The 27,366-nt window shown below is 48.6% G+C and overlaps 1 protein-coding gene across 9 annotated transcripts in view; it reads right to left on the minus strand.

The window, feature by feature from the left end:
• CHGB (chromogranin B) overlaps nucleotides 1-27,366 on the minus strand; it is a 69,823-nt gene that overhangs the window by 10,940 nt on the left and 31,517 nt on the right. Inside the window, exon 1 of one of the 9 annotated variants that reach the window (XM_080585589.1) lies at nucleotides 7,362-7,484. The exons of 6 other annotated variants lie outside the window; for them this stretch is intronic. Coding sequence is in view for 2 of the 3 variants with exons in the window: in XM_080585591.1 (XP_080441717.1) it covers nucleotides 567-678 (112 nt within the window). In the remaining variant the exon portion in view is untranslated. Of the gene's footprint in view, nucleotides 1-58; nucleotides 401-566; nucleotides 700-7,361; nucleotides 7,485-27,366 lie in introns of those variants that run through there. 2 more of the 9 variants (XM_080585591.1, XM_080585597.1) reach the window with 2 other exon arrangements.

Below are 27,366 nucleotides of genomic sequence, written 5' to 3' on the forward strand. Positions count from 1 at the left end.
CGCCGCCCCCCCCTCAGGCGCCGGCCGCGCCCGCGCCCCCCCCCCCCCCCCCGCTCACCTGCCAGGGCGGCGGCCCCCAAGAGGCCGAGCAGCGCCAGCGGCCCCATCGCTCCGCTCCGCTCCGCTCCCCTCGGCTCGGCTCGGAGCGGCGGCTCCGCCGCTATTTAAAGGGGGGAGCGGGGGCGGAGGAGACGGGCGGGGGGCCCCGCCGGGAGCCTGCGTCACTCCGAGCCCCCGGGGCCGGCGGGGGAGGCGCCGCCGCCGCCGCCACTGCTGCCCGTTGTCCTCTTCCCCACAGAGGAGCTGAGGGAGCCCCACAGGCACCCCCCGGTGCCCCCAGCCTGGGGAAAGCTCCCCGACAGCACGGGGGAAGTTTTTCTTCCTTTGTAACTACCGCAGCTCTCTGCCTCCTCGCCCCCCCCCCCCCCCCCCCCCCCAGCAAACCTCTCTTTTCGCCCACCCTCCGAAAAAAAAAAGAGCGACGTCCCCTGCCCCTTCCTCCCTGCTCGGAGGATGCAGCATCATCCCTAGGTCTTTCCCCTCCTCAGAAGATGCTGAACGCCTACCTACAGGCAGCAGGGTAGGGAGGAGGTGCAGCCATCTCCCCCCCACACCACCCCGGCATCGCTGCATTTCCATATCCAGCCCCGATCGAAGCCTTTTCGGGTGCTGCGGCATCCTTTTTTTTTTGTTTTTTTTCCTGCAAGGTTTCGGTCCCTGCCATCCGAGTCGCTGCTCCCGCTGTGCAGAGCGAACCCAGAACCGGAGAATTACTGGAAAGTGATCCCCGTGCTTCCGTCGTCTGGCGGGTGAATGACACGCAGTGTTCCTCAAGAGTTTTACTGGGGAAATCACTGCTCTCAGCATCCATCGCCACACGCAAACCTCACGTTTATTCTGGTGATGCTCCGGGGACCGTGAACAAACCTAGCGAAATGAAGTTTTACATCATTTTCTGAAGCAGCCCCGAACTGTCCCGATTAGTCCTCGATGGACTGGGAGGTGTAAATGACAAACTATGATGAGTTCTCCGCAGAGCAAGTCTGAACACTCCCCACTGCTCCTTCAGAGCCAGACAAAGGCATTGTAAGACGAGGATTTGTTTTGTTTTTCCTTCCATTAACTCTTAGATGGCTGTTATAAATTACTCTTTTAGCCAGAAAGAATTAGTTTATTGAGTAAGCGATCAGCAAACATGCTTCATACATCACAATGGCCATCTCCGATTTATTTGTATTCTTTGATTGCTCTTTTTTGCTTGTACTTGGTGGTAAGCAGGTGGCCCTCTAATTGCCAGCAATCATGGAAAACAAAGAATCTACACATGAAAATGGCAGGTATCTCTGTAATTGATTTATTATATTGTATATTAGCAATGCCAGGCTGCTATAACTGTATCTTTCAAACATATAAAGCAGGGCAGAAGGACACAGCGCACCAGTGGAACTCATCTGCAGCTTCATCTGTGCATAAAGAAAGCCAAGAAATGGCTGCATTTTAAGCTTATTTCAAAAGACAGCCTTCAGCTCTAGGAGGTAGTGCCAGATACCTCCTTCACCTTGCATTCACATCACAATTTCTGCAAAATAACAGAACCCGGCCACCTTGAAAAGCAAAACAACACTGCAATACCTTCCACACTTCCTCATCCTCACCCTACTTCATGCTGTTCCTGTACAACCATCAGAAGACCCATATCAACAGGCAGATACCTCTTCGGACATCACCAGCCTTGACTCTAGGAAGCTGAGAGTTCGATTCAGAAGACTGTGAAGAGTTTCACTGGCTTCAAGGCCCCCATCATGTCCCCACTTGCCTGAGGATTCACCTCAACCTCCTCATCTGCTCATGACAAAGAATTTTAGGTGAAATATTTGCCATTTAAGCATTCTCTGCTTCCCCAGGCATATAAATCGTACTTATTGTAGACATGACGGTCAAAATGGGCAAGCAATACAAAGATGCTGAATAAAAATAGCCAGCTATTTTAGTACCTACGAGGTATTCAATTCATAATAAGTACCTGTTTCACGCAAGTCCTGTTGATAGTCAGTACAACAACTACTACAGAAACCTTCTTGCTGCAAAAGAGGCATCTGAGATTAAAAAATCCTGCACCCCTTGCTCATGTGGCTTCTAATCCATCCCTTGCGCTGCAGCCGCAATCACTGGAGCTTCACGGCTGTTTTCTCTATGCCGGTAGGTTTATTTATATTTGGACTCGCAGGATTTCTCTGAAACACTCCCTCACCTCAGCACTGTGTGGGCTGATCCTGAAGAAGTAAGAAGTCCTATATTTGTGGTTGATAAGAAAAGATGTTAAAGCACTGCTGGGTCATGTTCTGCCATCAGTCACACCAGGATCTACAAGGGGCAAATGTCAGTGCCTTCAGATTTGATTAGAGTCGAGGTTACAAGGAGATCACAGAAGATGACTGCAACAGGAGCACAAAGACTACAGGATGGAGTCCATCTAATTCCATCTTCAGTGTCCAGGGGTAGCATTTCAAAACATGATCCCACGAACATTTCTGCCAGTGCTGGACAATCACCGAGAATCCGAGCACCTTGCCCACAGTTAATTAGCTCAGCTCGTATTTTCAAAACAATGTCACTTCACGTGGACTTCTACAGTCAGGTATCGGCTGGCATAAGCTTCCCCTCAGATCAGAAAAGAAAAGCGACTACATTAAGAGTCAGGATTACAGCAGGCGGCACATTTCACTCGATCGGTTGTGAATGGCACACCCCAACCTCCCTTCTCAGACTTGTCAGAACTTTCATTGCAATGATATACGTGCCTCATAACGTTGTGACAATCTATCGCTCTATGAATAAACAGTATTTATCCTGCTGGATTCTCTCAAATACAAATGCTTTAAAAAATATACATTTGGCTCATCCTAGAAGCTAGAACTTCAAAAGATGACAAGCAAATTTTCATGTCTGAGCTCCTTCTAAACTTAGAGGAAACTGCTTGGGGAATATGGGGATTGTTCTCCTCTAATTAGATGTGCTAGCAGGATTATCTTCATTCTTGGATGCCAATTAGTTTTCATGGAATGAAAATCCTGCAACCCATTTCATGAACAAACTCATCTCTTTCATTCAGAACGTGCTAAGGGGACGGATCTGGAAAACAACACCAATCAAATCTGAAAAGCCAGCACCTCAAGGGACTTCATCCATTCGGCTTCATTAATGGCAGTGAAAATCCTTTCAGAGGTCCATGTTTATGCAATGCCAATTGCAACTTAACGGGTAATGCTGAGCCTTCGCTGCCGTTATGCATTACCATGAATGTATTTACCCATAACTCACTAACACCAACTGTTACAGTGGCCTAGAGCTGGTGTAACATGTAGTTGAACCATGCCCCAGGAATTCAATTACCATCTTAGCTCTACGGCAAAGCAGGATCAGGTGCCTGACTCATCTCCCTTTTTGTACAGTAACGGGCTTTAGAGGAGTTACAATCCATCAGGTACATCCACTGGAGGGGGAACAGGCCAGTGCTCTGCTAGATTTCATCTGCGCTCTGTCCGGAGAGGGGGCCTGGCAAAGCAAAAAGGACAACACTTCAGGGTTGCATATGCCTGTATACACACAAAAAAATCTTTGCACGCCTCCAGCCACAGCCTCTGTGAGAGGTGGCAGACAGGCCCACGCTCGGATCTCCTCCTTCTTACTGAGCAAAGACTATTTAGCTCATACCAGGCACCACGGCGATGCTGATGAATGGAGCTTGCTTGTCGAGCTGCTGAAGCATTGCTCCATCACCCAACACCTGACAGCGTTCAAAAATGCACCATCGTAGCAGAACTGAGCCTACAGGATGCAAATTACCAGAATGCACTGATGCATATATGAAAGCACTTAAGTCTATATTTACACACTGACCAGCTTCCAATTTAAATCTAAAATGCACATCTTTTGCTTCCACTGAAATATTTTGGGGGCGTTTTTCCTCTGTATCCACAGAAGGTGAACGTGCCCATCACTGCGTGTGGCTTTAGTGCATGGACTTTGCCACAGGTATCTAGGAGACACCCAGAAAACTGTTCTAGCTGAGAGACAGAGGAGCTGTGAAGAGACCTGGTGTGATATACACGTGTAATTTCTTTAGTGTGGGCAACTATATATTTTTCCCTCTCTGTATTTATACAGTACCTCAACACAGTAGTTTTCTTTTTCATGCCATGTGCTCTTAGGCAGTACTGAAACAACTGCAGGAAATGACCACCAGGCTTTAGTCTCAAAGACTTTCTGCAAAGAAAATCTAAATAATCTGCAGTTCAGTTCTGCTTCTAAAGCAAGAGAACCTTAAAAGTTCAGGGTAACTCTTCTTGAATTTTAACCTCTGAAAAGAGGTTTAAAACATGCCTATTATACATCACAGATGTTAAGGGATAATAAAATATATGCACAGACACTGCCTTGGTCTTGAAACGACACACACGTTTCTTACCCTCCTACAAGAGGAAGTCTGAGTTTGCCTAATAGCAGCGCACCGCTGGGATTTTGAGTCACTGGTCTCTTTGTTTTATCCACGGTGCCACTTCTCACCTTGGTATAGATTCTTGATTTGCTGTCAGAAAGTGATGTAGTGGAGTGCCAGTCAAAACCTGCCACTCTGGATTAACTGATCATCAAGGTAAAATGCAGCTTTGAATCCACCGGAGCTCAAAAAGGACTTAAATGATTACTCATGGCTTTATGAATTTGGCTATGACTAAAGCTTCTCCAAGCCCCAGCTGTAATGAAATTGCCTTGTGACAACAGGAGCGACATCCGCAGCTCCAGTCACCTCCTTCCCTGCAAGGAGGGAGATAACAGGAACCCAAAACCATCCTCACCGGCGAAGAGCCCCGGACATTGAGCAAGAGCACCCCTGAAAGCTGCCGGTGCATCTCCCCAGCCTGCCTTTTGGATATTCGGCATCGCTGCAGGACTGGAGCTTCCAGACAGCGGATGCCCAGAGAGCAGTGCCTTTGGGGCACCTCACCCTCTGGCCTGGGCACGCTGGAGCTGCACACCCCCCAAAAAAAACCCACCCCTATACAACCCTGCCAAAAAAAATCCACTTTTTTTCAGGTATCCAATTAACCACGCTCGTAACCTCCTCGGTGAAGAAGTTTGGGGTCTGTGCAGCTCCCGTAAAACAGGATGGAAATTTCTTTCTGCGACCCAAGTGCTGACTTAAGCCCTTGTATTTCGAGTGCTGCTCGTCATTAAGGAAAAATGACTTTTACAGTTGCCTTTGCACTGCAAATAATTTCATTTAGGCAATGAAACGGGCCCATTCAGTGTTTCTGCCTGCATTTTCTCAACTGCATATGTTCCATTTAATATTTACAGACTGGGGCACTAGTCTGGCTTACATACTATTATTTTTTTTCTTTTAATATTTATAGCCCTTAGACTCTCGGCAAGGGTTCTGTTTGGTAAGAATAATATTGTTCTGTGGTTGATAGTGCCATGGAAACTTCACAGAGGAAAATTTCAATTTTGTAAGATAAAAATATATAGATTCCTGCAACAGACCATAACGATTTCAAAAGAAACTTTTCATTGCTGACCATGCATGTACTAGAAAAATCTTATTATGCCCTTGCATGTAGTTCCAGACCAAAAGCACAGGGCTGAAATATCTAGTTTGTGACAACAACACACACATAGCAAAAAGAACTGCCAAAGAATTGTTCAATCACTTTTTCTTCCCAATCACCACTTGTACAGAAAGCAGAAACCCAGCTGCAAAAAGACGCTATGAAAGAGGGAGCAAAGCCCACAAAATCCAAGAGGAGTCTTCGCTAAGATCTCTTCCCATTGGAAAATCCTTTTTTTCTTTGCACACCATGATTTTAAGTCTTTTAGGCTCTCTGTGTGAAACGCTGTGTGCTTATAAAAAAAGGCTTAAGAGGCTTAAGTTTAAAGGCAGTCTTGGGAGCTGAAAGTACCTGGCAGATACTCTGTCGGTGTAAATTATTCTAGTTCCAGTGACTTCAGAGACTGCCTTCAAATGACACCAGCTGAGAGCCAGGACCAGAGAGCACATCCCTGGCCTATCATTTTAGGCTTTACTGTAGATGCACGAGTTTTCAGGCACTCCCTCCTGGGTAAGAAGATAACTACCTATATTTGTGATGTAAGGACAATTTCCCAGAGGATACCAAATGATAGTTATAATTCCTCTGCAAAATAGCACACCGACGAGGCAGGGCTTACTGGGGATGTGCCTTTCTTGCACAGAGCTTCCCGCTCACTGGACACCACCACACTTTCTGCTCACCAGTTTTTTCTTGTCTCCTCCATTACGACTCCAGGGACTTCAGATAATTCGCTCCGACAGTGAGGCAGGGGAAGTGGAGGAACTGCATTTCAGCGCTGACCTGACATTTCACAAAGCACCTCACCTGCGACTGCAGCACGGCAGCTGGGAGAGCAATTCCTACACCTCTGGAAAAGCAGCCCTCATAATTTGTAAAGTCAGTGGGAACGAGCTGCTAGGAGTGAGGATGATTAGCAGGAAAAAGCCAAACGCAGAGTAGCTCTGCAAGCCACACAGCAACCATTTCTCCTCACGGGAGGAGTGCTCCGAGCTCTGCTCCCAAAAAGCAAAGGCTTCCAAACGCAACCTAAATCTTCCCACCACCCCTGCTATAACCCAAATGCACCCTCTTAAGGGTAATAAAAAATTTCTCACAGCAGAGCTGCTATTCTGCAAGGGACAGAATTAACAACACAGGAATTCAATGATTTTGTGCTCTCTCCCCCTAGGGCTCCCGGCTCACTCTTGCATCCCAGCACGGCCACCCACCGGCTCCAGCGCCTCGTTCCAACCTCTCATCCCACCTGTTTTGGCTGGGCACAGCGCAGCCTGGAGCTGTGCAAGGGCTGACAGGCCAACAGGACACGTGCTGGGTGACTGGCTGGAGGGATGGACAGGACTGACTTAGCTCTATTTATCTCGGAAAGGCATTCATTTAGGTCTCTCTTTTCTGCCCACCTGCCAACAACACGAAATTAGGTCCTTCTCTTCAAGCACAGATGGGCACTAAACTCCTGGCTTTGCCACCTCTGTACCAAGAAGCCGGGTGGCACCAGCACGCCAGCTCCAAGCGCAGACATCGACCCCATGGCCTGACACCAGGGCTGCCACTTGGTCCCTCCTCCAAAAGAGAGATGATGTCTCCTGATGTCTCACCTTCACGCTGCCTGGCACTCGCTCACCATCCCACCCGCCTAGCTGGTCTCAACGAGAGGTTTAGGAATTTGTGGCTGCCAGAGAGCAGACAGCAGGCTCCTTGGAGAAGCCTCCTTGGAGAAGCACCAGTTCTGAACCCAGGAGCAGCACTTACCGTGAGCAATGGAGGTTTGCTGCCATTGGCACTGGCAGCCTATGGGCGGGACTGGGCTGAAGGCAACGGGGATCTTTGTTGATGTTCAAAATACCATCGTACGTCTGCCTCTGCAGCTTTCCAGCCAAAAACCATTGCGAAGCACTGCAGGCCCCTCGCCAGGGATGTAGAGCCAACACAGATCCTGCCAGGGGATATGGAGAGAAAAAGCTCTTTTCAAGATTAAATGTCCTCGCAAGGTGGAAACCAGCAGTTGCCAAGATCCATCCCCTGTTGCTCAGGGGGAATAACGTGGGAACCTGCCACCGCGTCCTTCTCCACACCTAGCAGAGGTGACCTTGACCAGCTGGCAGCTCGGCTCCCACGTGAAGGGGGTGCTGCCAGCTCTCCTGGGCACCTTTGCTGCCACTTGTATTGGGCATTATCTGGTCCTCAGGTTTTTCTCCTGAAAAAATCGTGCATGGAACATTCTCCTTGGCACTACTGCCGCTGGGCTTCCAGTCAGTGGCCATGCCTGCTCCGCTGGGCATGGTCCCAATACCACAGCCTTTAGTGATGCCCCAAAGTTTATTGAGCCTTTCTGCTGGCAGTTGGTGCTGGCCACACTCAGACGAGAAGCCCTCAGGGGTAACTCAGACCAGCCACTCCATGTGAAGCGTGACAGGCGGAGCAGAAGGCATTTTAAACACTCTGGGAGCAAAAATGAATAAATAAATAAAGTGCTGGCACCAGCCCCGATGAAAGGCCCAGCATTCATTTGTAACCCTGGAGGGCGAAGCGGTGATGCAAGCAGAATAAGCAGAAAAAGTGACCCTGAAAGAGACCTCTGCTACCCTGGACATGGGGAAGAGCAAACCATAGCTCGCAGTCTCACCGGCTCGCACACAAGGTGCATCGAGCATGCAAAGTGTCAGCCTCTGGCTTTGGGAAGAGACAGTTCCCGTATGCCTCTTCCTCCAAGCAGACCCACACCAGGCGGCCATCTCAGGAGGGGTATTTCAGCTCAGACGGGTCAGGTGTGGCAAACGTACAAGATCTAGAAATCAGGAGAACACCTCAGTTCAAGGCTGGGACTGCCAGGAGCTGCCCAGCCAGCACGACAGTCCCATCCAGGCCGAGCTGCCCTGAGGACACCCTGAGACCACCCAAACACGCAGGACTGCTGCCCGAAATAGCCAGCTTCCATCGCCCCCAGCCCGAACAGGGCAGCCACGTGGTAGATCCTTATCACAACGTGCTGCGCTCTGCAGGGCCTCGCGAGCGAGGCTGGCTTGGCCTAATCACATTAGCAGCATCGCTTCTGCTCGGAGGACACGGCTGGCGAGGGTGCCTGGTGCCCCTGACTTCTCCAGCACAGAGCTGGATTTTCCAGCCTGATCTCTGGGAAGACTCCCTGCCTTCAGGATAGCTCTTAGCCACAGTCTAAGGTCACACACAGCAAATTCAACCTGTGTGCTCCAGAGAGTTCACCTGCTCAGGAAGATCCTCCTGGTGGGTCCCCCCTTTGCAGAAGAGGTGCCATTCACCATGTCTTAAAGGCTGGGAGATTACAAGCACCGCCAGTGCTGCAGCCTCTAAAGACCAGGGCCCGCAAGAGCCCATCTGCCCTGGCAGAGGCTTGGAGAAGCCTCTCTCCCCGAAACATTTGTAGTATTTTAAAAACTGGCAACCAGGGTACGTTTTCTAGCACTGCTTTTTAAAAATCAAGAGTACCCTTGTGCAAACTACTTTTTGTCTTTGCTTTTTTTTTTACAAAACACGCTGGTGTTGTTATCGCTCCACAGGTGAACAATTGGCTTTTCCTCATTCCAGAAGATTTTTCTCAATAATTCACACCCAGAAAGTTTACTCCTGAACGCCAGACAACCAGCATTAAGTCAGGCAGTCAAAAACCCAGACGAGAGCCTTGCCTGTACACACACTTCTCATCACTCTGCACAGTACTTGCCTCGCACTCCTCAACCTCCCGTTGTAACTCAACCTCTAACTGCAGCCTTTTTAGGGGAACTGCTGTTGGGCAAAGATGTGGGTGGAAATCCCGTCCTCTCCCTCCTCCTTTGAAGCTCTCAGCTATCCAGAACAAGCTGCGGGGACTGCAGAACAAACAGATTTGTGAAGGCCTCACAGAAAACGGCTTGCAGGGCACGGCACTGAAAGCAGCCCTGCCGTACCCCCACCTCAGTACTTCCAATCACACACTCGTTCCAGTTTCTCTGGCTGGTTTTAGCTGCTGATTCCAGCATCCATTTAGCAGCATCCCCTGCCCGTGCACCGCATCTCACCCAGAAATGGAGTCATTAGAGATAACGCCGGATTGGGTTACCTGCCCTGAGGCTGGCTGCTGTCTCCCATTACGAGAACCAACCTCCTACTGCCAGTAAAACTTCGTTCAACTGGAGCTGAGGTGAGATTTTCCATGCCAGGTGTTCGTTCGTTACAAGACTTTCCCTTTTAATTCACAGAACCTGCAAACAAATAGGCCCTTGCAAAAGCAATTTAAATAAAGGTTTGACCTTTCAGCCGTGAGTTTTTTGGCTTTGGTTAGCTCCAGCTACTGTCTTAATCACTTCTTTTTCATTTCATGCTCTGCACGTTATGTGCCGGTTTTTACTTCTAAGGAAGAAATGCTGGCATCTGGTGTTGGCTAATAGATGTGTGGGGAAAAATACTCATTAGGGAAAACCTACAGAACAGGGTATTTTTAAAAATGAACTTTGGTGTTGTGGGAAAACACATGCCCCACGCAGAGTCACCTACACTCAATAATGAAATAGATCCATCCCGATACGACGTATACTGCCTGTTGTACGCTGATTTTAGAAACCATATGTCCCGATATACCCACGCATACCAAAACACCTTCAACTTCTGGGGAAAGATCCTCTGATGGGTGTAAATGGCCCTGGCTCCATTCACAGGCGGGGAGCTCCCTTGTTGATGCCCACTGAGGATCTGCTCCAGCGCCTGCCTGATGTCTCCCCGGCTGCCGCTCGGCTCCAGGATCGGGCAGGTCGCTGGTGTGAATCAGTGCCTCCCACGAGAAGCTGCGTGGGAGGGAAAATAAAAATTGTCGGAGTAGGCATCAGCAAGGCCATCGATACTGAGCATCCTGGAGGAGCTCCGAGCGGAGGAAAGTGGGGAATGACTTAACAGCAGGAGGATTCGTCAAGGATGACAAAATAATTTGGATCAGGCATTTATATAAGGCTCGTTGTGGGAACAGAGAGGCAACGCTCGCTGGCTGCCGGGCTCAGACCAAAGATGAGTCCCAAGGTGGCTGGTGCGCATGGGCAGGGGGATCTGTGCCTGCAGCAGCATGAGTCACCCCAGTGAGGGATGCTGGCCCCGTTCAGCCAGTAAAAACCCAAGCCAACGCATCAAGCACCCCTAAGGAGAGCCTGGGTGGGCTTTGGATGGATCTTTATTTCAATTACACATTTCACCTGAAGTTCTTGAGGGATTTTGCTTACACACGACCTTGAAGGGTGCCGTGGATTTTAAGTGTTGTCCTAACCCAGGCTTGTGGTGCTGCTCTTCTGCTGCAAGCCAGGAGACCCTCTTGAGCAAGCAAAAGGGAAAAAAAAAATCCCTTGGATGTGTCCTGCATTGGAAGGCACCAAATGAATTTACCAAAGCAGCTTCCACACATTACAGGGACAACCGGAGGTGTCAGTGGGTGCATGTGCAGCTCAGGCTTCTCGGGAGGAGCTTGGGGATGGCACAGAGTAAGAGGCTCACGCTGGGAGATGGAGAGAGGAGACGGGTGGAGGAACAGGGGGCTGTGGAGGGGGGCACCTTCCCAAGTTCAGGCAGGGTCACTGCAGAACAGGAGGAGAGGAATGGGATTTGCATACGTGCAAGATTTGTAATAGGAATCAAGGATCCCCGCTCTCCCACCTGTGCAAACTGCCAGAGCTGCAGCAGCACGATTTAGGGAAAACCACGAAAATCCCCTCCTGCAGTTTGTCAGGAGGGCAGGGGGGTGCTGAGAGCACATTTGCTCTGGAGCAGGGGAAAGTCAGCAACTCAGAGGGATGCTTCCTATTGCAAAAGATGGGGCAACTTGCAAGCAGTCCTGCCCAGAGCACACACACAGCACACACAACAGAGAGGGGAGTTTCAAGGAGAATATAACCTCGGGTGCATTTTTTTTTTTTTTTGCCTGTGAGCTGTACCTTCAGTGCTTACGGTTAAGTCTGCTTTTGAAAGCAGAATCAAAGCAGCCCAGCTGCCTGCTGAGCTAATGGTAGCGGAGCACGTTTGAGCACAAAGAGGTCCAGCATCAACTGGTTCCTTGCCTCAAGGGGAAGCGGTTATTTCCTGCCTTAAATAATATAGCAGAGGAAAAAAAAAAAAAAAAAAAAAACCAATGGGGTGGGTCACAGAAACAAAGCAAACGGAGAGAAACCAACAGGGGCCATGGCAAAGGTGGCAATTTGTGCTTCACCGAGCGCCAAAACTGAGGGTGCTTCAAAACTGAGCCAAGTGCGAGCCAGGCAGAGGGGAAAGCAGCCTTCGAACGAAGTGACCGATTCCCCAGAGGTTGTTTCACAGCTTGGGAAGAGCTGTACAAAACATGGGACGTTTTGGTGAGGGTCAGCAGAATCGGGACAGGACCGCTGGGACCAGACAAGCCTTAAGGGCAGAAACATCTGCATGGGAACTCTCATCCTTTTCTAAACATGCAGACGGGGCAGGAGGAAGGTTAGATCATGTCAAAAGCATTGGGTGCTTGGATAAATAGCATGGGTTGATCCGTCTTTGACCTCAGAAGGGATGAAAAATAACCAGAACTAAAGGCCCTTCTATATGTAACTGCTACACCTGTCTGAACTTAAATGAACTTTCACTTGTTTTCTAGGAAGGAGCCGCAAGCAAATCATTTCTAGTTTTACTCACAGGGGCTTCAAGTTTCTTCTCTCCTTCACTTTGTACGCAGTGTGGGTGCTCCGTCTGTGAAGTCAGTGACCTGGAAGTGCTTCGTTGCTCAGAAGACGCACTGCAAACATTTCCAACCATGTACAGGGGTTTCTTTGCTGCTGTGGCCAACTATTTCCAAAGCACAGCCCAGGATATCAGATCATCACACACCTAAATCAACTGCTGAACTGAGAGTTAACCCCTGGGTATCCCTGAACTATCCACTTCCTTTGTAGGTATTTCACCCTTCCTCTTAAAAACAAATCCTCTTAATCACCTGCTGTGCTAATCACTGTGGACGCAGGAACCAGTCTCATACTCTAGAGAAGAAACCAGACACAGTTAAGAAAAGGAATCTTCTCCTCTAGCAAGACCTGCATCACATTTATTTCCTTCTCCCAAGACGTTTATTTCAACGGGCTCTGCCTTTGCCCTTTCTTCCATCTCAGCGTGAGACCTACCTCTATTTTTGGCAGCCTGACTGCCATCAGCTGCACACCGTACCTGGCAGCGAGCGCTGCACAGAGCTGCAGGTGCTCCTGACTGGGAGAAGCGCAAACTTCCCAAAAGACTGCGTGTTTCAGCAGCACAGAGCTCACCACATCTTCTCGGAGACGCCAGCCAGCTTTGTGGCTGTGAGTCACCATCCCAACACCTCAGCTGCATCCAGCCTGCTCTGCCTACGTCGCTCTTTAAAATCGGGGAGTTTGATGCTCTCCTCTGCTGGTTATCCATCTCCATGCTCTTTCGGCAACCGCCTGTTCTGTTTTGTCATCGCTTGCATCTCGTTTCCTAAAGGGCTGAAGAGAAACGCATCCCGGGATTCTTGCTGCACCAGAAGTTCCTGATAAGGAAGCTGGGATGTTGAAGGCAGTGACTGCGCAGCCCCAAGAGCCGGGGGGAGCTGAAGCAGAAGCCCGACCTCTCTGGGGATGCCTCCTCTCCCCTCTGGCACCCAGTGATTTGGGGAGCAGCTCAATGCCCCCATGGTTAATCTGGGGTCCCACTCCCTGCACAGACACCCACCTTCCAAACTGAGACAGCCTCATTTTGCAGTTATTTAAAACCATCAGCAACGAATAGCTATTCCAGAAGAACTCTCCATATCCCTTGAACATTTTATAGACCTAACTCAAAAAGTGGCAGCTCATTTTTGTCCAGGCCCTGGGGGGGAACACCCCTCACAGCCCCAGAGAGTGGGGTCCTGGTGGGTACCTCACATTTGTTACGAGTGGGGAAGGCCACATCTGGCTCGGGGGCTGATCTGGGGTCAGCTTTTCTCTGTTCCATCAAAACTGTTTTTTTTGCAAGATACCTGCTGGGTAGCAACAGGGCTCTCCTAAAGAACAGAAGCCTCATATTTTGCTCTGAGCTTTCTCAGCAAAAACTGTGTGGGCTTGGACATATTTTTACTTCTTATTTTTAAAATTCTGAACAAGAAACCAGGTGGTTTCAGAGCTAATCCAAAACAGACCAATTCATCACCAAACCAAATCCAGCAACCGAAGGTGCTGAGATGCAGTCTGCTGACTTGAACTCCTTCAGCTCTCCTCCAGGGAGGTTATTTCCCTTAAAACTCCAGTTGCAATGCTTTGTGTGGCCACTCATCCGACCAAGTGGTACATCAGAAACGCTGACAAAATTATAAGCAACATCTGATTCACACCGAACACTTTCCTCTCCAAACCTCCTCAGCAAAAGCTGCCTACACCCGTCAGTGTCGATGCCCTTGTAGCTGGGACAGATCGGTGCTGGATAAGCAACGTGAGCTGGCAAGGAAAGGCCAGTACTGTTACTGTAATCATCGACAGCACGCTCGAGAGCATGCTTGTTTTTTTCCAGCTGCATCTGGTGCTGCAGCAGCTGGTATTACCTTTCTCCATAATCTTTGCCTGCGGGACGCTATTCTCTAGACTCTGACAGACCAGCACTTGCTGGAAGGAGATATTTATTACCACAGAACTGATGCTGGATCCCCTCACACGCCAGATCCTCTTCTCGATTCATTTTTTCCCCTAGCTCTATTAACTTGAGCAGCTGGGGGAGCAGCTCGAGGCCTGTTTCAATGTTTTGTGTGCCCTCTACCACACATACAAGTACGGCACCCCTGCCATAAAAAAGTGGCAACTGTTCCTTTGACCAAACGTTGTCACCTTCTGCACATTCCTTCTTCTTGCTCTCAGTGCTTCCTTGAACACGTCCACAGAGAAGAACGGGTGGCCTGACCAGTCAGTGAGCTACAGCACCACAAAAAAACACCCCTCAGTGGACATGCCAGAGGGTGGAAAGCAAGCTCAAAGGCATGTCTCCCTGGCAGATGGAGTAAAGTAGCAAAGAAGCAGCTGAGCCAGGAGATGGGAGGCCTCGGAGAGAGACCTGAAGTGGCTGCGCGTGGGTTTGTTGCTCTGTTGCTGACTGACATCAGGCTCTTTGGGCTCACAGAGACCTGTTTGATTTTAAAGCGAAAACTCCTCCAGGGATCTCATTAGCACCATCACGGAAGACAGAAAGGAACTGGAGGTTGGTGGAGGGGTGATGCTGGGGAGGGAAACAGGCCAGAAGCACGGCCAAACTGCGTTTAAACAGGCAGGGGAAGGAGCCTGGCAGCACGGTGCCCTCGCCACCCCATGGTGGGGCTGCCTCCTTCCCCTCTCTGCAGGGCCAGCACCTAGCAGGGCTGCTGCCCAAAAGCTCTGCCCGAGGCACCCACTCACCTACTTCCTCCTGCCAAATCCCTCCTCCTCCTCCTCCCTGTGCTCTCCCGCTTCCCAGGGCGTGCTCTCCTCCTCCTCCTCTCTTCCACCATCAGCTGGACACCGTTGTTTGTGTGAAGCAGCATCTCTGACCGAGGTTTGTACTGCACCTACATATGGCAGAAGACAACAAGGCACCTGGGGCTGTGTCTGCAGCCGTGGGAGACCCGCCAGGGTTGTTACACAGCTCTGCAATGGCAAGGACTGCTGTGACAAGGATCCCTGTCCCGACAGCCCATCTTCACTGCAAGGAGGGGTGAAGTACTCTGTGAAACAGCAGTTTCGTGGATCCAGAACAGGGATCGTAACACAACTGTCCCAAAAGATTCCCTTCTAATCCACCTGAGAAAAGTTACAAAAGCAACACATCCAGAAAAACCAAATAACCCATAAAAATAAGAGGAAAAATTAAATCCAATGAAGTTAATTCCACTCAACACCTTAGTTATAACTGCAGATCAGCTCAAGAAATTGAAACGCAGGCTTCAGTTAAGCCCCCTCTGCTATTACTTAGCAGCACTGATATTTATTATCACAATCTCTTCTATGCAGCCCCATAAAATGCCAAACAGGACCGTGCTTCTTTCAAGTGAAGTCTGCTCAGAGCAACGGGGGAGTCTGGCTCGGAGCACCTGGCAAAGGGGAGGGACGCATTCATCTCCCCACGTCTTGAAGGAACCGAGGAGATGTTTATCAAGGAAATGAGTAATGCAAACTGTTTGGCTTTCGGCAGGCTTGGAAATACATACAGCAGGTTCCAGCACAGGTTTGTAAAAAATTAATTAGCAGCGAGTAGGAAAAGGAGCAATGGGTGTTATTCTCTGTGCAGCCATCTTATTTAACTTAATAATAGGGATTGAACTGTAAGATCCCAGTGAAACACCTCCTAACATTGTTTCTCCAGATATGGAGACGTTCACTTCACATAAGTAATGATCAGGTATTCTAAACTGAAATGTGTTTAGGCTCCCAACACCACAATTAGGTGTCTAGCAAGACTGTCAGACTCCCCTAAACATTTATCTTGCATCATTACCATTAAAAATCAATGGGATTTTGCAGCCTACTTTACCCAGCAAATTCAGCTCTGCTTCTTTAAGCACCTAAACCACAAAAAAACTGTCATAAAACAAAGAAATTTTTATTCCAAATTTTAATGAGAGCCTAACAATAATGGTTTCGAGAAGACAAAATTTTTACAGCAGGCTTCTTTGCTCTGCAAGCTCTCCAAGCAAGCTGAGAAGCAAAGCAAAAGCTACATCAAAGCAGTGGGCTTGGCCACCCCAACAAAGACTACTACAAAACTATCTTCTCCCACCTAAGTCTCTTTTGGAGCCTGAGACATCACTCAAGAACAGAACATTTACATGAATAATTGCATATGGTGAAGTGTGGCTTTAGTGACTGATAACCAGTCCCCAGGGGCATCAGGAACTCTGCTTGCTCCTGACTGACCGCTTCAAAGGGCTCCCACGCGCTGAGCAGAGGGGGCTGAGGGCCTGAACTGCAGCCCTGTGTGAGGGCAGCACCCTTCAGCAAGGGAGCCCAGACCCACATCCTTCGTGAGGTTCTTCTCCTTGGGATTCATCCCGGTTTCCACGAGCACAAAGCAAAGAAGAATGAGGCCTGCTAAATCCGTAGCGATGCATCACGCCCAGAGCTCTGTAAACTCCCCAGATGGCACTGACGAAAACCAACTGCTGGGAATTAGTCCTTCAAGTCACCTCTTCGAGCAGGGCAAGCGATGGAGTCACTGCAAGCCCAGCTGGGAAACCAGCACGCTGGGCCAGCTCTCGCTGCAGCCAGCAGCGGTCTTGCCAACTAAAACCAGAGAAAGAAAGTTCTGGGTATAAGCAGCAGCAGACAGCGTTGGAAGCAGCAAATCTCTGCTGCAAGCAACTAGTGCCAGCTGATTCCTAAAGGACAGGAACCGTCCCCGTGGTTCAAACATCGTACAGAACGTTTTCCCTCATCCATCAGCACACCAGGAAAGGAATCTCAAGGTCTTGTGCAATGCCAGCCAAGATAACAAGAGTGCTCTCGAGCACTGCACAGTGGCTTCCTCTCTGTGAAAGCTCGAGGGTCATACCCCAAGGCAGCAGAAACCAGCAGGGGCTAATGGGCAGGGAGAGAGCCCTACAGGAACAGGCAAGTGACACACGGTCTTGGGCATGCTGAGGTGCAATTTCTGCTTTTCCTAGATACTCTGCATCTCACAGCAGGCAGATACCAGCACAGCTGGCATCGGTTCTGCAGGTTCCTTATGAATATGTCTGCAGAGCCCCTACTTACGGATCTATTTCAGGTTGCTCTTAAACCAGCTCATAGAGATACGGAAAAAAAGCCACTGCTCAGCTGGTGCATCTGAAGTGTTAGAAAATTCTCTGTGATAAAGCTTTGCTTTTTTTTTTTTTTTTACCCCCTCCTGTAAAAAAATAACCTACTCTGTAGCTGTATTTCCTCTTTCGCTCACTTTTCCTGTTGAAGCTGCTCACCCGCACTGCAACGATGATCTGTGGGACTGTGTGTCTGTAGGTAAACACCGCCAGCTATCAGCCACCCCCGAGGAGGCAGAGGCCTTACGGTATCAGTCAGGTACAGAACCAAGTCTCGAGTTTCCTCCCCAGGCCTGGGGCGTACCACACCAAGCTCATTCGGTTATACTCAACAGCACGTGGACGTACTTCCATGCCTGTGCAGGGGCTAAATTTGGGCTGGGCCTCTGTTCAGCTGGGGTGGGGAGATAGGCCAGTTTAGCCAGTTTAGAAGCCTGGTAGGTAGAAATGCTCGTGTCTGATGCTCCAGATGCAGATGCTACCACCCTTCACCCAGCTGGCACTCATCCCGATCAGCTAGCAGGGACCACAGATGCTCCTCATACGATGCTACCCCGAGGTCTGCTCCAGATGAACCCCTCCTGTAGAATAAGCGCTGTCAAAGGCGGTGTGAAGAGCAACAGTGTCAGGAAATCACCTCTTCTCAGTAAAAAGCCAAGCTCTGGTGACAAACAAACCAGCATCTTGATCACTTCTCATGCAGCATGTCAGAGCTATGTTCTGTCCGTGTCTGTTTCAAGAGGAACTGCAGGACATCATCTGAGAGTCCAGGTGTTCTCTTTGTATCCTCCAACACGACTTCTCCCTCAGCTGGCTTTGAAAAACAAGCCGTAGTGGGATAGTTTGGAAAGATCTTACATCCATCTCTGTTCAAGACCACCTGGGCCATTTGCAGGCACCGCAGCGCGTATTTGGTCCCGCCCCGGTTTGCTAGCTCTGAAACCTTCTGTGAAAGACATCGCGATGCAGCCTCACAGGTGGGATCAGCTCTGCCTGGCCCATTCTTGCAATATGTTTCGTAGAAGCCATCAAGAGATTTCCTGATGCTTGTATCTTCTCTATTTTCATGTTCATACATACTTGAGAGAGAAGCATCGTTCGGTTCAGTGTGCTCACAGAGCCCTGCTTCTGGATAACATCTCACATTTCCCGTCTCAGAGCCTCCAGCAGAAAAGCTCTCAGAAACTGCAGAGGGTGGATTGCTTTCTCCTGCAAGCACAAGATCAATGAAACTCATTAGTCACCAGGTCATCCCTGTAGCAAAATCTTTTTTTGTCCCCCCTCACTGCAGTCTGGCAAACAAGCTCCGTGCAGGAGTGAGCTAAGTGCTGCTTTAAACGCGCTGTTCTGCCAGAGGGGCTTGCAGCACAGATTCATAAAGATTAATCTTGTATTTGGGGATTTCACAGGTGTCCCAGTTTCGTCCCTCTGCAGTGACTGAATCTACTCCATGGTACAAGCCTCTGGGCTCCTCTCACTCATACTTCCAAAGAGGTGGAAATTTGTTATCTGCTGCTGCTGGAGACAACAGCCGACCTACACTAAATCCCAGTTTGCAGCTGAAACAGTTTTGCCTGTTTCTTTTCGCTTCCTTCACCACCTGGTCCAATCCTTCCCTTTTCGCAGTCCTCAATTTTATCGCTACAGCACAACATGCAGGCTCGCCCTCCAGTTCTCAGCCAGACCTAAAGCCTCCGAGTCGACATCGTTACGGTGAGTGCACGGGGTTTGGGAAAGGGGCCTGCAAAAGGGGACCTTGTGCTTCCCCATGAAGCCCCACTTTCACTGCCCAGCTGCGCTACAACACTCTCCCCACATCCTGCAGGGATTCTTACAGATAATCTTTATCTAAGAGCCAAGGATTTGCTTAGCCCTTCTCCTTTGCTCTGTTTTGCTCCAGTGCAATGAAGGGGGATGTACCTCTGCCTAATTAACACACCAGCAGCACCAAGACACTTGGCAAAGGCGTGACCAGGGTGATCAGCAGGCCACATACACCTTCTTGTACAAGGAGCCTCTGTAAAGGGACCTGAAATTGGGCTCTGGTACCCGGGGAGCCCCTCTGACTGCAATCTCATCTCCGAGCCCGCCTCGCCAGCCTGTTTGCCAAGCACCTGAGTCACCGGCAGGAAAATTTTCCAGGGCTCAGCCAGAGGTTGCACAGCCCGTCATCAGCAGGTTACATAAGCAGGACGCAGGGGATCAGCAGGCAGCTCGGCCTCTCCTAATTCTGTAAAATACGAGGCAGAGTGCAGCCCTTCGGTTCAGGAAGAGACCACGTTCAAAGGAAATCTCGGCACCGTGGCAGAAAGCTGCTCCTTACCTCCCGGTACACAGAGAGCTCCCCTCCCTGCCTGAGTGGTCAGAGAGTCATTAAAATGAAATTAAGATGTCTGTGCAGCCGTATCATACATTGCCTCTCTCTTCCTCCCCCCGCTTTCTATCTTTGATCAATTCAATTCATCTCTCAATTTCACTTGGTCTGATTCCGCAATTTTAAGAAGAACCTCTCCTCTGGCGCTGTGTCATTTCCAGTGCTCAGTGGCCTTCTTTTAACGTTGCTATGTGCCATCAGAGCAGCAAACCAGAGCTAATCAAAGAGAACAGGCCCATTTTGCCTCCATCCCTCAGCCTCGGTGCCTGCGTTAGGTTAGGACCGAAGCCTCCTGCATCTCTGATAACCCAATCAAGCACCACTTGTGCTCAGCCTCCGGTGGCAATTGCAGGCCCCTGCGTGGGGCTGTCTTCTTGCTACCAACACTCAGCTCGCTGGCCCAGATTGTAAAAGAGCAGCAGCTGCCTCCAGCGACATCTCAACACTACTCGATCTGGGGAAAGCAAAATCCCCTTGGTTTCACGGCATCAGGGGAGACCTTTGCAGTACTGTTCTGCCTCCCTCCGCAATTACAAGGCAGCAGAACTATACATAGCTGCCAGCCTCTGCTGAAGCACAGGCCATACAACCACCAAAGGGATCAGTAAATATCTCAGGGGTGTACTGTGTGTTGAGATTAGCGAGAAGGCACTCAATTATATTACGAGGTGAGTTTTCTTTCATTTACTGATTTAAGTTTACATGTGTCTATTTTTCCCACCAAAGCCTTCTTAAAGCAAGACGCGAAGACTTCGAAGCAGAGTTCCCAGAACCAGTCTAACTCCCGTGAAGCTGCACCTTTCCTGATCTCTCCTTACAACATCCTGGCACCTTCTCCAACTATGTGCCAAGACTGATCTTCACAAATACGTTCCACCCTTTCCGTCTCTAAAAGAGACTGGTCAAGGAAGAGGTCCTTCTTTGTCTTGCCCTAAACTGTTGATACTGCTGGTCTAATGCACAGACATCCTGAATGATTTATAAACCCCAGGGCACAATCCCAATAGCTGGAAGCCTGCAGGGTCCAGAAAGAGCTTCTCACCTGGGACACACGTACAGCACAGGAGCACGTCATACTGCCCTTTCTTGAGGGTACCTGCAACCCTACAGAAAGCCAGGATTCCCCGATAACGCACAGCAGCGTTGCTTCGAAGCTCGGACCTCCCTGGCCAGCTCTCAGCAGGAAAAATGTCCTTCACAGACTGCTTATCCTTCCATGGCAAACTTTATAGCACAGCTGTCACGCACCTTTGTGTTGGCTTGACCCAACACATGCAGAAGTTAATGGAGTTTCATCACCAGAGAACCTGGCCCCAATTATTTTTAGCAGTTTTTACTCATTTATATTACGAAGCAGGTATTTAAAAAAATGAAAACCCAAAACAAGTAATTACTCATGTCTTGATTTCACTCTCATATGATGGATAATCATCACTAAGACCATACATTGTTTCATTTGTGCCCCCACTCCACGCTAATTGAAGACCAGCATTTGCAGCTTATTAGCGCGAGACCTGGGGGCCAATAAAAGGATATTCTTTGTGTTTATGAAGCTGCTGATGAAAATTTAAAGTCTCCATCTGGTACATGCACACAACCCTACCGCCCGAAGCACACAACCAAATCCTGGTTTGGACTTGGGCCACTTCCACTGATGCAACAACTCCGCAATGTTATTACTTGCACACCTACAAAGGCAGCTCACGCAGCGGTTTCAAGTCCGTATAGCTACGTTCAGGCACGTGTAGTCAGAGGATAAAATTAGAAATCCCTTAAACAGCAGAGCTCCTACACTAATGGCTTCCTGGGGAAAGAACTCACCCTGTTCCAGCGGGCAGCGATCCCTGCAGCTGCTAGCGGTTCATCAGGGCTGGCGTTGCCATAGTCTCTGTCACTGTCCTTTGCAGGGGCTTAGCAGGATGCCAGCAGCTACTTATTCACCAGGTATGTCTCTAGCTAGCTTTGTCCAAGCCTCCACCATGCTGTCCTACTGCCTCCTGGGGACCCTGCATGTGTGGGTTCCCCTCCTGCCCCGTGCACAAAGGCCCATCCCATTATGAGGTCTGGAAGATTTATTCTGTAGATCTGAGTACAAGAGCTAAACCAGAGTGTGTGTCATCAGCAATGTTATGAAAAGGGCAATTATATCACTTGTTTCAGGGTCGGAATGGTTTGTTCCAGAGCTTTGGAATGACTCATCCCTGGCACAGCTGCACACAAAATGTAGCTCAAGCCCACCAAAGCCCATATCGACCCATCAAAGTGAACCCCGAGCCCATATCGACCCCAAACTGCTCTGGTGCTCTCAGGGGTTATATGTGACCCCAGCAGCCGTGTCCAACAAAAGCAGCAAGCCCCATCTCTAAATGCAGAGGACTGCCATGCTGCTGGAGCTGAGGTTTGGTTTGTTTTTCCTCCAGAAGTTCAAAAGCCCTTGACCCCTTCCAGCAATGTCATCAGCCACATACTGTGGCTAAGCTGGAACAAGGGCTGAATGTCTCTGCATCGCCTCTGCTGTGCCACTCTAGATAAGTACCAAGAAAACCAGGGGATTGGGAGGCACGAATCATTTATTTGAACAGAACTAAATTAACGACACAAATCACCCCTGTGTTCACAGTGGTGACTGAGGTTCAACCAGACGTTGGTGAGATGACGCCAGAGCACATCCCTGTGTTGTAAAGTCTGTGACAGGATTGTAAAGCAGAGTCACGGATTATTTAGGTGTTCAGCTATGAGATGGTACACTGATAAAACACATCTGGTTCCTTCTAGAGCCACCGTGCCTGCTCTGAAGGCCAGAAGAGATTATCAACACCAGGTCGTTTGAACAAACGTCCTTGAACAACAATTACTACAGAAGGGAGCAACGCAACAATGGAAAGGAAAAACACAGTAGAGGAGAGGGTTATAGGAGAGACAAACTCCTTCCTTGGGTGGGACTGACCCAGAAGTCACCAATCCTTTGCTCAGTCTCCCTGGGAGCAGACAGGACTGAGCATCCTCCCTCCTGGCTCAGCGCCGTGGCAAGTTAATTCATGCTCCCAAGGAGGAAGACTTTCCAGCCCTCCTGTGACAGTCCCCAAATCAGCCATTTCTTGCCCAGGATGCCCCACTTGCCCCGGTCATTGTCATTTTTGCATGCTCCTTCTACGCACGTGAGTCTTCTCCCCACAGAGACCTGTTACAGCTCGAACTGACACATTCCCTGCGTCCACGGGCAGAGATGAGTCACACAAGAGGGACATGAGTTACCAGTTGTTTTGGTTGATTGTGTCCGTTAAAAAAAAAAAAAAAAGGCCATTCAGAAGTTTCAACAGATTGCATTATTCCTCTGTGTACTTGGGTGAAAACGATCATCCCCAAGTAGGAAAGCATCTCTAATTTTGTGGTTGCTATCAAGCGATGCAGCAAATGCACACAAGCGCCATCCTGGTGGGTTGCCATGGCCCTCTCACCACTCCTAGAAAATCCCTTCTTGCCTCTCCATCAGATCTGCAGACGCACAGGAAAGCTCAGGTAGAGGCAATATTACTCATGACCACGACCGACATGACCATGCGCCTTACAATTACATGTGTGGAGCACTTGAGGAAGCTAATGCAGAAAACAACTGTTTTTCTTCCCACCTGGCTGATTTCTAGCAGCAATAAGCATGTCATCAAGGCAATGCGATTCCACCCTGCTCTGGGAAGAAAGAAGAAATTTGGGGGAGGATTTAGCAGGAGCTCATTATTCCCCAGTCTCACACAACACCTTGGCTTGCTGGTAATCACACTCCAGAGTGCTCATGCACTGTGAAGCCAGACATTTTGGGATCACACCCTATTGCCCTTACCTGGATCAACAAAAACTCCATCGATTACAACAGTTAAAAACCCATATGTGAGCTGATTGCATCCCTTTATGTGAACTGGAATCTATCTGCACCATATTTTGCATGATTTCCATTACTGACATTTAAATTGGAATAGCATCAAAGAAGAAAAATTACTATCAAGCCTAGGTCCTTGCTATTAGGTGCTGTACAAACACCTACATTACCTGACAGATCCTAAGTCTTTTGTGTACAGTACTGAAGAATGATGGTAGAGTTTACAGTTTCTCTGCACACATCTCTGCCTTGCAGAAAACAGCTGTTTTCTACTTGCTTCCTTGTTTGGGAAATCTTCCAGCACTTAAAGCAAAGGCAAAATGTCATTGAAAATTCCATTATAATTCAAAAAGGCTGTTTTAAGCAGAGAAAATTTGTTCCTTGTGGGTATTTAAGTTGTGAACTGAAAGTGAAAACAAGAATATAATAAGCCCTGCTACTTTGCTGTGTCCCCCATGACACAAACCAGCCTCCTCACGCCACGGTAGGCAGTAGGCTATAGCTCACAAGACAATTACCTTTGAGACCCTGCTTTACCCAAGCAGCGAGTTTGCTCGTCCACCAGCCCAGGGGAGAGGCACACGGTGCTGTGTCTGAGTGCTGAGGAGCTGGCCAGGAGCTGCACAAACGCTGGCTGCTCATCCAGCGGAGCTGGAGGCGGTGAGTGTGGGAGGGTAGGCGATGGGCAGCAAGAAGGGAAAGCAGAGGCTGGAGGAATTTTGGGGTATGGAGTAAGAGGCAACAGGTAGCGATGGAGGAATGGCACCGGATACGGCCCAGTACTGACTCAGGCTTCCTGCCTTTTTCTTCTACCTGCTTGTGGCGTGAAAAGTTGGAAGGGCTTGAATTCGCGTGGGGTAAGACGTAAGCAGCTATTCTGGGGGAGCATCAACCTTTCCCTTTCTGCCTACCTCCCCTAGGAATCTTAAATTCAAGAAAAACAAAAAGCCTGGCAAATAGTAAAGCGCTTTTGAAATACAATAAGCAGACGCAGCTCATCCCCCTAGATGCTATTCCAAATGTCACACTTGGTATTAAGCTCTGCCCTGCCCCGAGAGCTCGCGGTTGATGCCTGTAGCGCTGTGCTTTGAAGGCAGCTGGAAAAACTCAGGTAAATGAAGTCTTCTGGAGGATGTGCTAGTTAAACACACTGGATTTAATAAACACAGAGCTGGTCAGCTACAATATAAACAGCTGCAAATTAACAGCCCTAATTTTCTGAAGGCTAAGAGATGGGCACTGCTGTCATCTCACCAACCTGTTCCTAAGCAACCAAGCCCCACGGTCCAGGGCAGTGGGTATAGGCAGAAGCCATGGCAGCACCATAAATACCTCCACGTACGGCTGTGCTCCACTAAGAGCCTCGTGTGGGTTTATCCTCAGCTAGGCCCCAGAGCAACAGGCATCAGATGCAGCTGCCTGTGAACAGGCTGCTCTAAGTAGAAGAGCATACAGGAACACCTCTCAGTGCAACAACCTCAGGTCTCTCTGAAGAAATGGGCAGCAACGTCGCTGGGGTGTCTATGCTTTTATTTTCACATGGCAAGTTCCTGCCCCGGAGCTCATCACCATTCTAAAAATAGAAATAGCAAAGTTAAGAGCTTTTCATATAAGATATTTAGAGTGGTTTAATTTACAGGATTCTGTACCTAGTAAAAAACAAAACAAAACAAAGAAACATCCTACTTGTCTCAGTGCAATTAAGAACAGCTTCATAAGGTTAAAGATTCTACACCCAACAGCAACCTTCTCTGGAACAGAAATAGTAAGAAGCATGGTTATGTAGCTGAAAACATTAACTGTCAATTAAAGTTATTATCCAGCAGATGAGGGCATCGAGGGGCTTCATTTGAACTGCAGCTATCTGCTGCTTTCCTATTACGTACACAGTCTGGGGAAATGACAGCCAGGCTCACCTTGTCTACAGAACACTTACGGCACCGATTTCCAAGAAGAAACTCTGACAAGGTTTCTTAAGCTAACTCTTCTTAAGCTAATTGCTCAGTTTCCAATTAGGCATTTGGAAAGCATGATCACAGGCAGACCCAGCAGTGCTGTGCTAACCAGCCTCTCCTTAGCCACAGCAAAGCATCCCAACAGGCTTAGGGTCTTTGTCAGAGAAGATGCAACAGGAGCATCCTCGAACCAAACCTCTGCCTGCTCTGGAGGTGAAGCAACCTCTCCTGTGAGGTCTCTTCCCCACCAGAACCACACTGCTCTGCCCATGGGTAGGTCTTGCACCTGTTTGAGATCTGAGTCAAGTTCGACTTCTTTCATGATATGAGCAGGCAGAAAGCTTCTATGAAAAAGATACTTTCCTTTTTTTTTTTTTTTTTAATCAGTAACTTGCAGTGTCATTCTTTTCTGCGTAAAAGGCTATAATTTAACCTCAGACCACATTTTTCTCTAAGCTCATTCTGTTTCAGAATAAAAGTACAAGCCTGGTGCTTGAAGCCAGTGAGAAAAATTCTGCTTGTCTGATTTTCATTGCTTAAGATTTGAAAAGAATTTTATGAAGGAAAACTGGGGTTTGAGTTTTATGGTGCCTGAAGGAGCTTTCTCACTTACTCACATCACACAGCTAAAGCGAATAGGGTTGTTTCCCTTCGTATTTTTTTTTCCTGCCTAAAGATTATAAATTCTGGTCTCGTCTATTCTCTTTTTCCAGCTGACTCTAGAAGCCCTTCATGAACTGTTCACTTTCTGACAAGAATTTTTCAAAGAACCCTAATTAAGTGAGAAGGAAGGATTTTTTATTCAGCCCCTGGGTTTGGTTACCAGCTAGTGAACTCCAGAACTGGGAGAAAGATTTGCTGCGCCCACCTCTTTGGCTGAGAGGTGCGCCAGTCCCTGGGGAACCTGAGTCATCCAAGGAGATCTCTCACAGAGACAAAAAAGGACGCATCAAAGACAACATCCTTCACAGTTCCAAGGTAAAAGATGAGGAAAATAATAAAGGAAAAATAGTGCACTTACATGTACTCTCTAGATGTTGCCATGCAGAACTGATGAAGCTGAGAGCTTAAATTAAAAGTGGAATTGAATATTTATCTGGATGACAATCTGTGATGATAGGCGAGTCTAGCAAAAAAAATCTGGCAGAATTATTAAATCCCATTCTTTAGGGCTTTAGCAAATCCTCTGCTAGAGGCAAGAATGGGGCCCAACAGGCAGCATATTGTATATTGCAGACTCACATTTTGGAGGATGGGGATGAAATGAAGAGAGGAAAACTACCTCTTATCCCAAAACATTGAATAATGGCCACTGCCAATGACAGGAAGCAACTCTAGAGTACAAGTCTTAGTGAGTAATACAGTATCACTGCAGTTCTAAGTATTAAAAACAAACCTATAGCAATATCCCTCCCTGATATATTAAATACTTGGTATTTCATTCAGAGTCACACGTTTTCAGCACTTGAGAGGAGCCAACAATGCTCAGCTGATGCCTTTGGCAAGAAGAGGAACAAGCAGACGGCTCTCGCTGGTGATCAATAGCTCAAGTTTCAACATCACTGGAAAAAAAATTCTACCCTCTGCATCTCATTGCAAAGTGACAGTTTGCCTACAAAAAAAAAAAAAACAAGAATACAACTCTATTCATACAGATAAAATAGAAGGAGAACCTATCACTATGGTGTTTCTTCAGTGAGAAAGACAGCAGAGAAGACCACACCGTTATAAAAATTCAGCAGGTTTGCCTTATTTGCAAACCGTGGGAACATGGAAAAGGAGACAGGGGTGGG

This window comes from Anser brachyrhynchus (assembly GCF_964034855.1).
Source record: "Anser brachyrhynchus genome assembly, chromosome: 3".
Lineage (NCBI taxonomy): Eukaryota > Metazoa > Chordata > Aves > Anseriformes > Anatidae > Anser > Anser brachyrhynchus.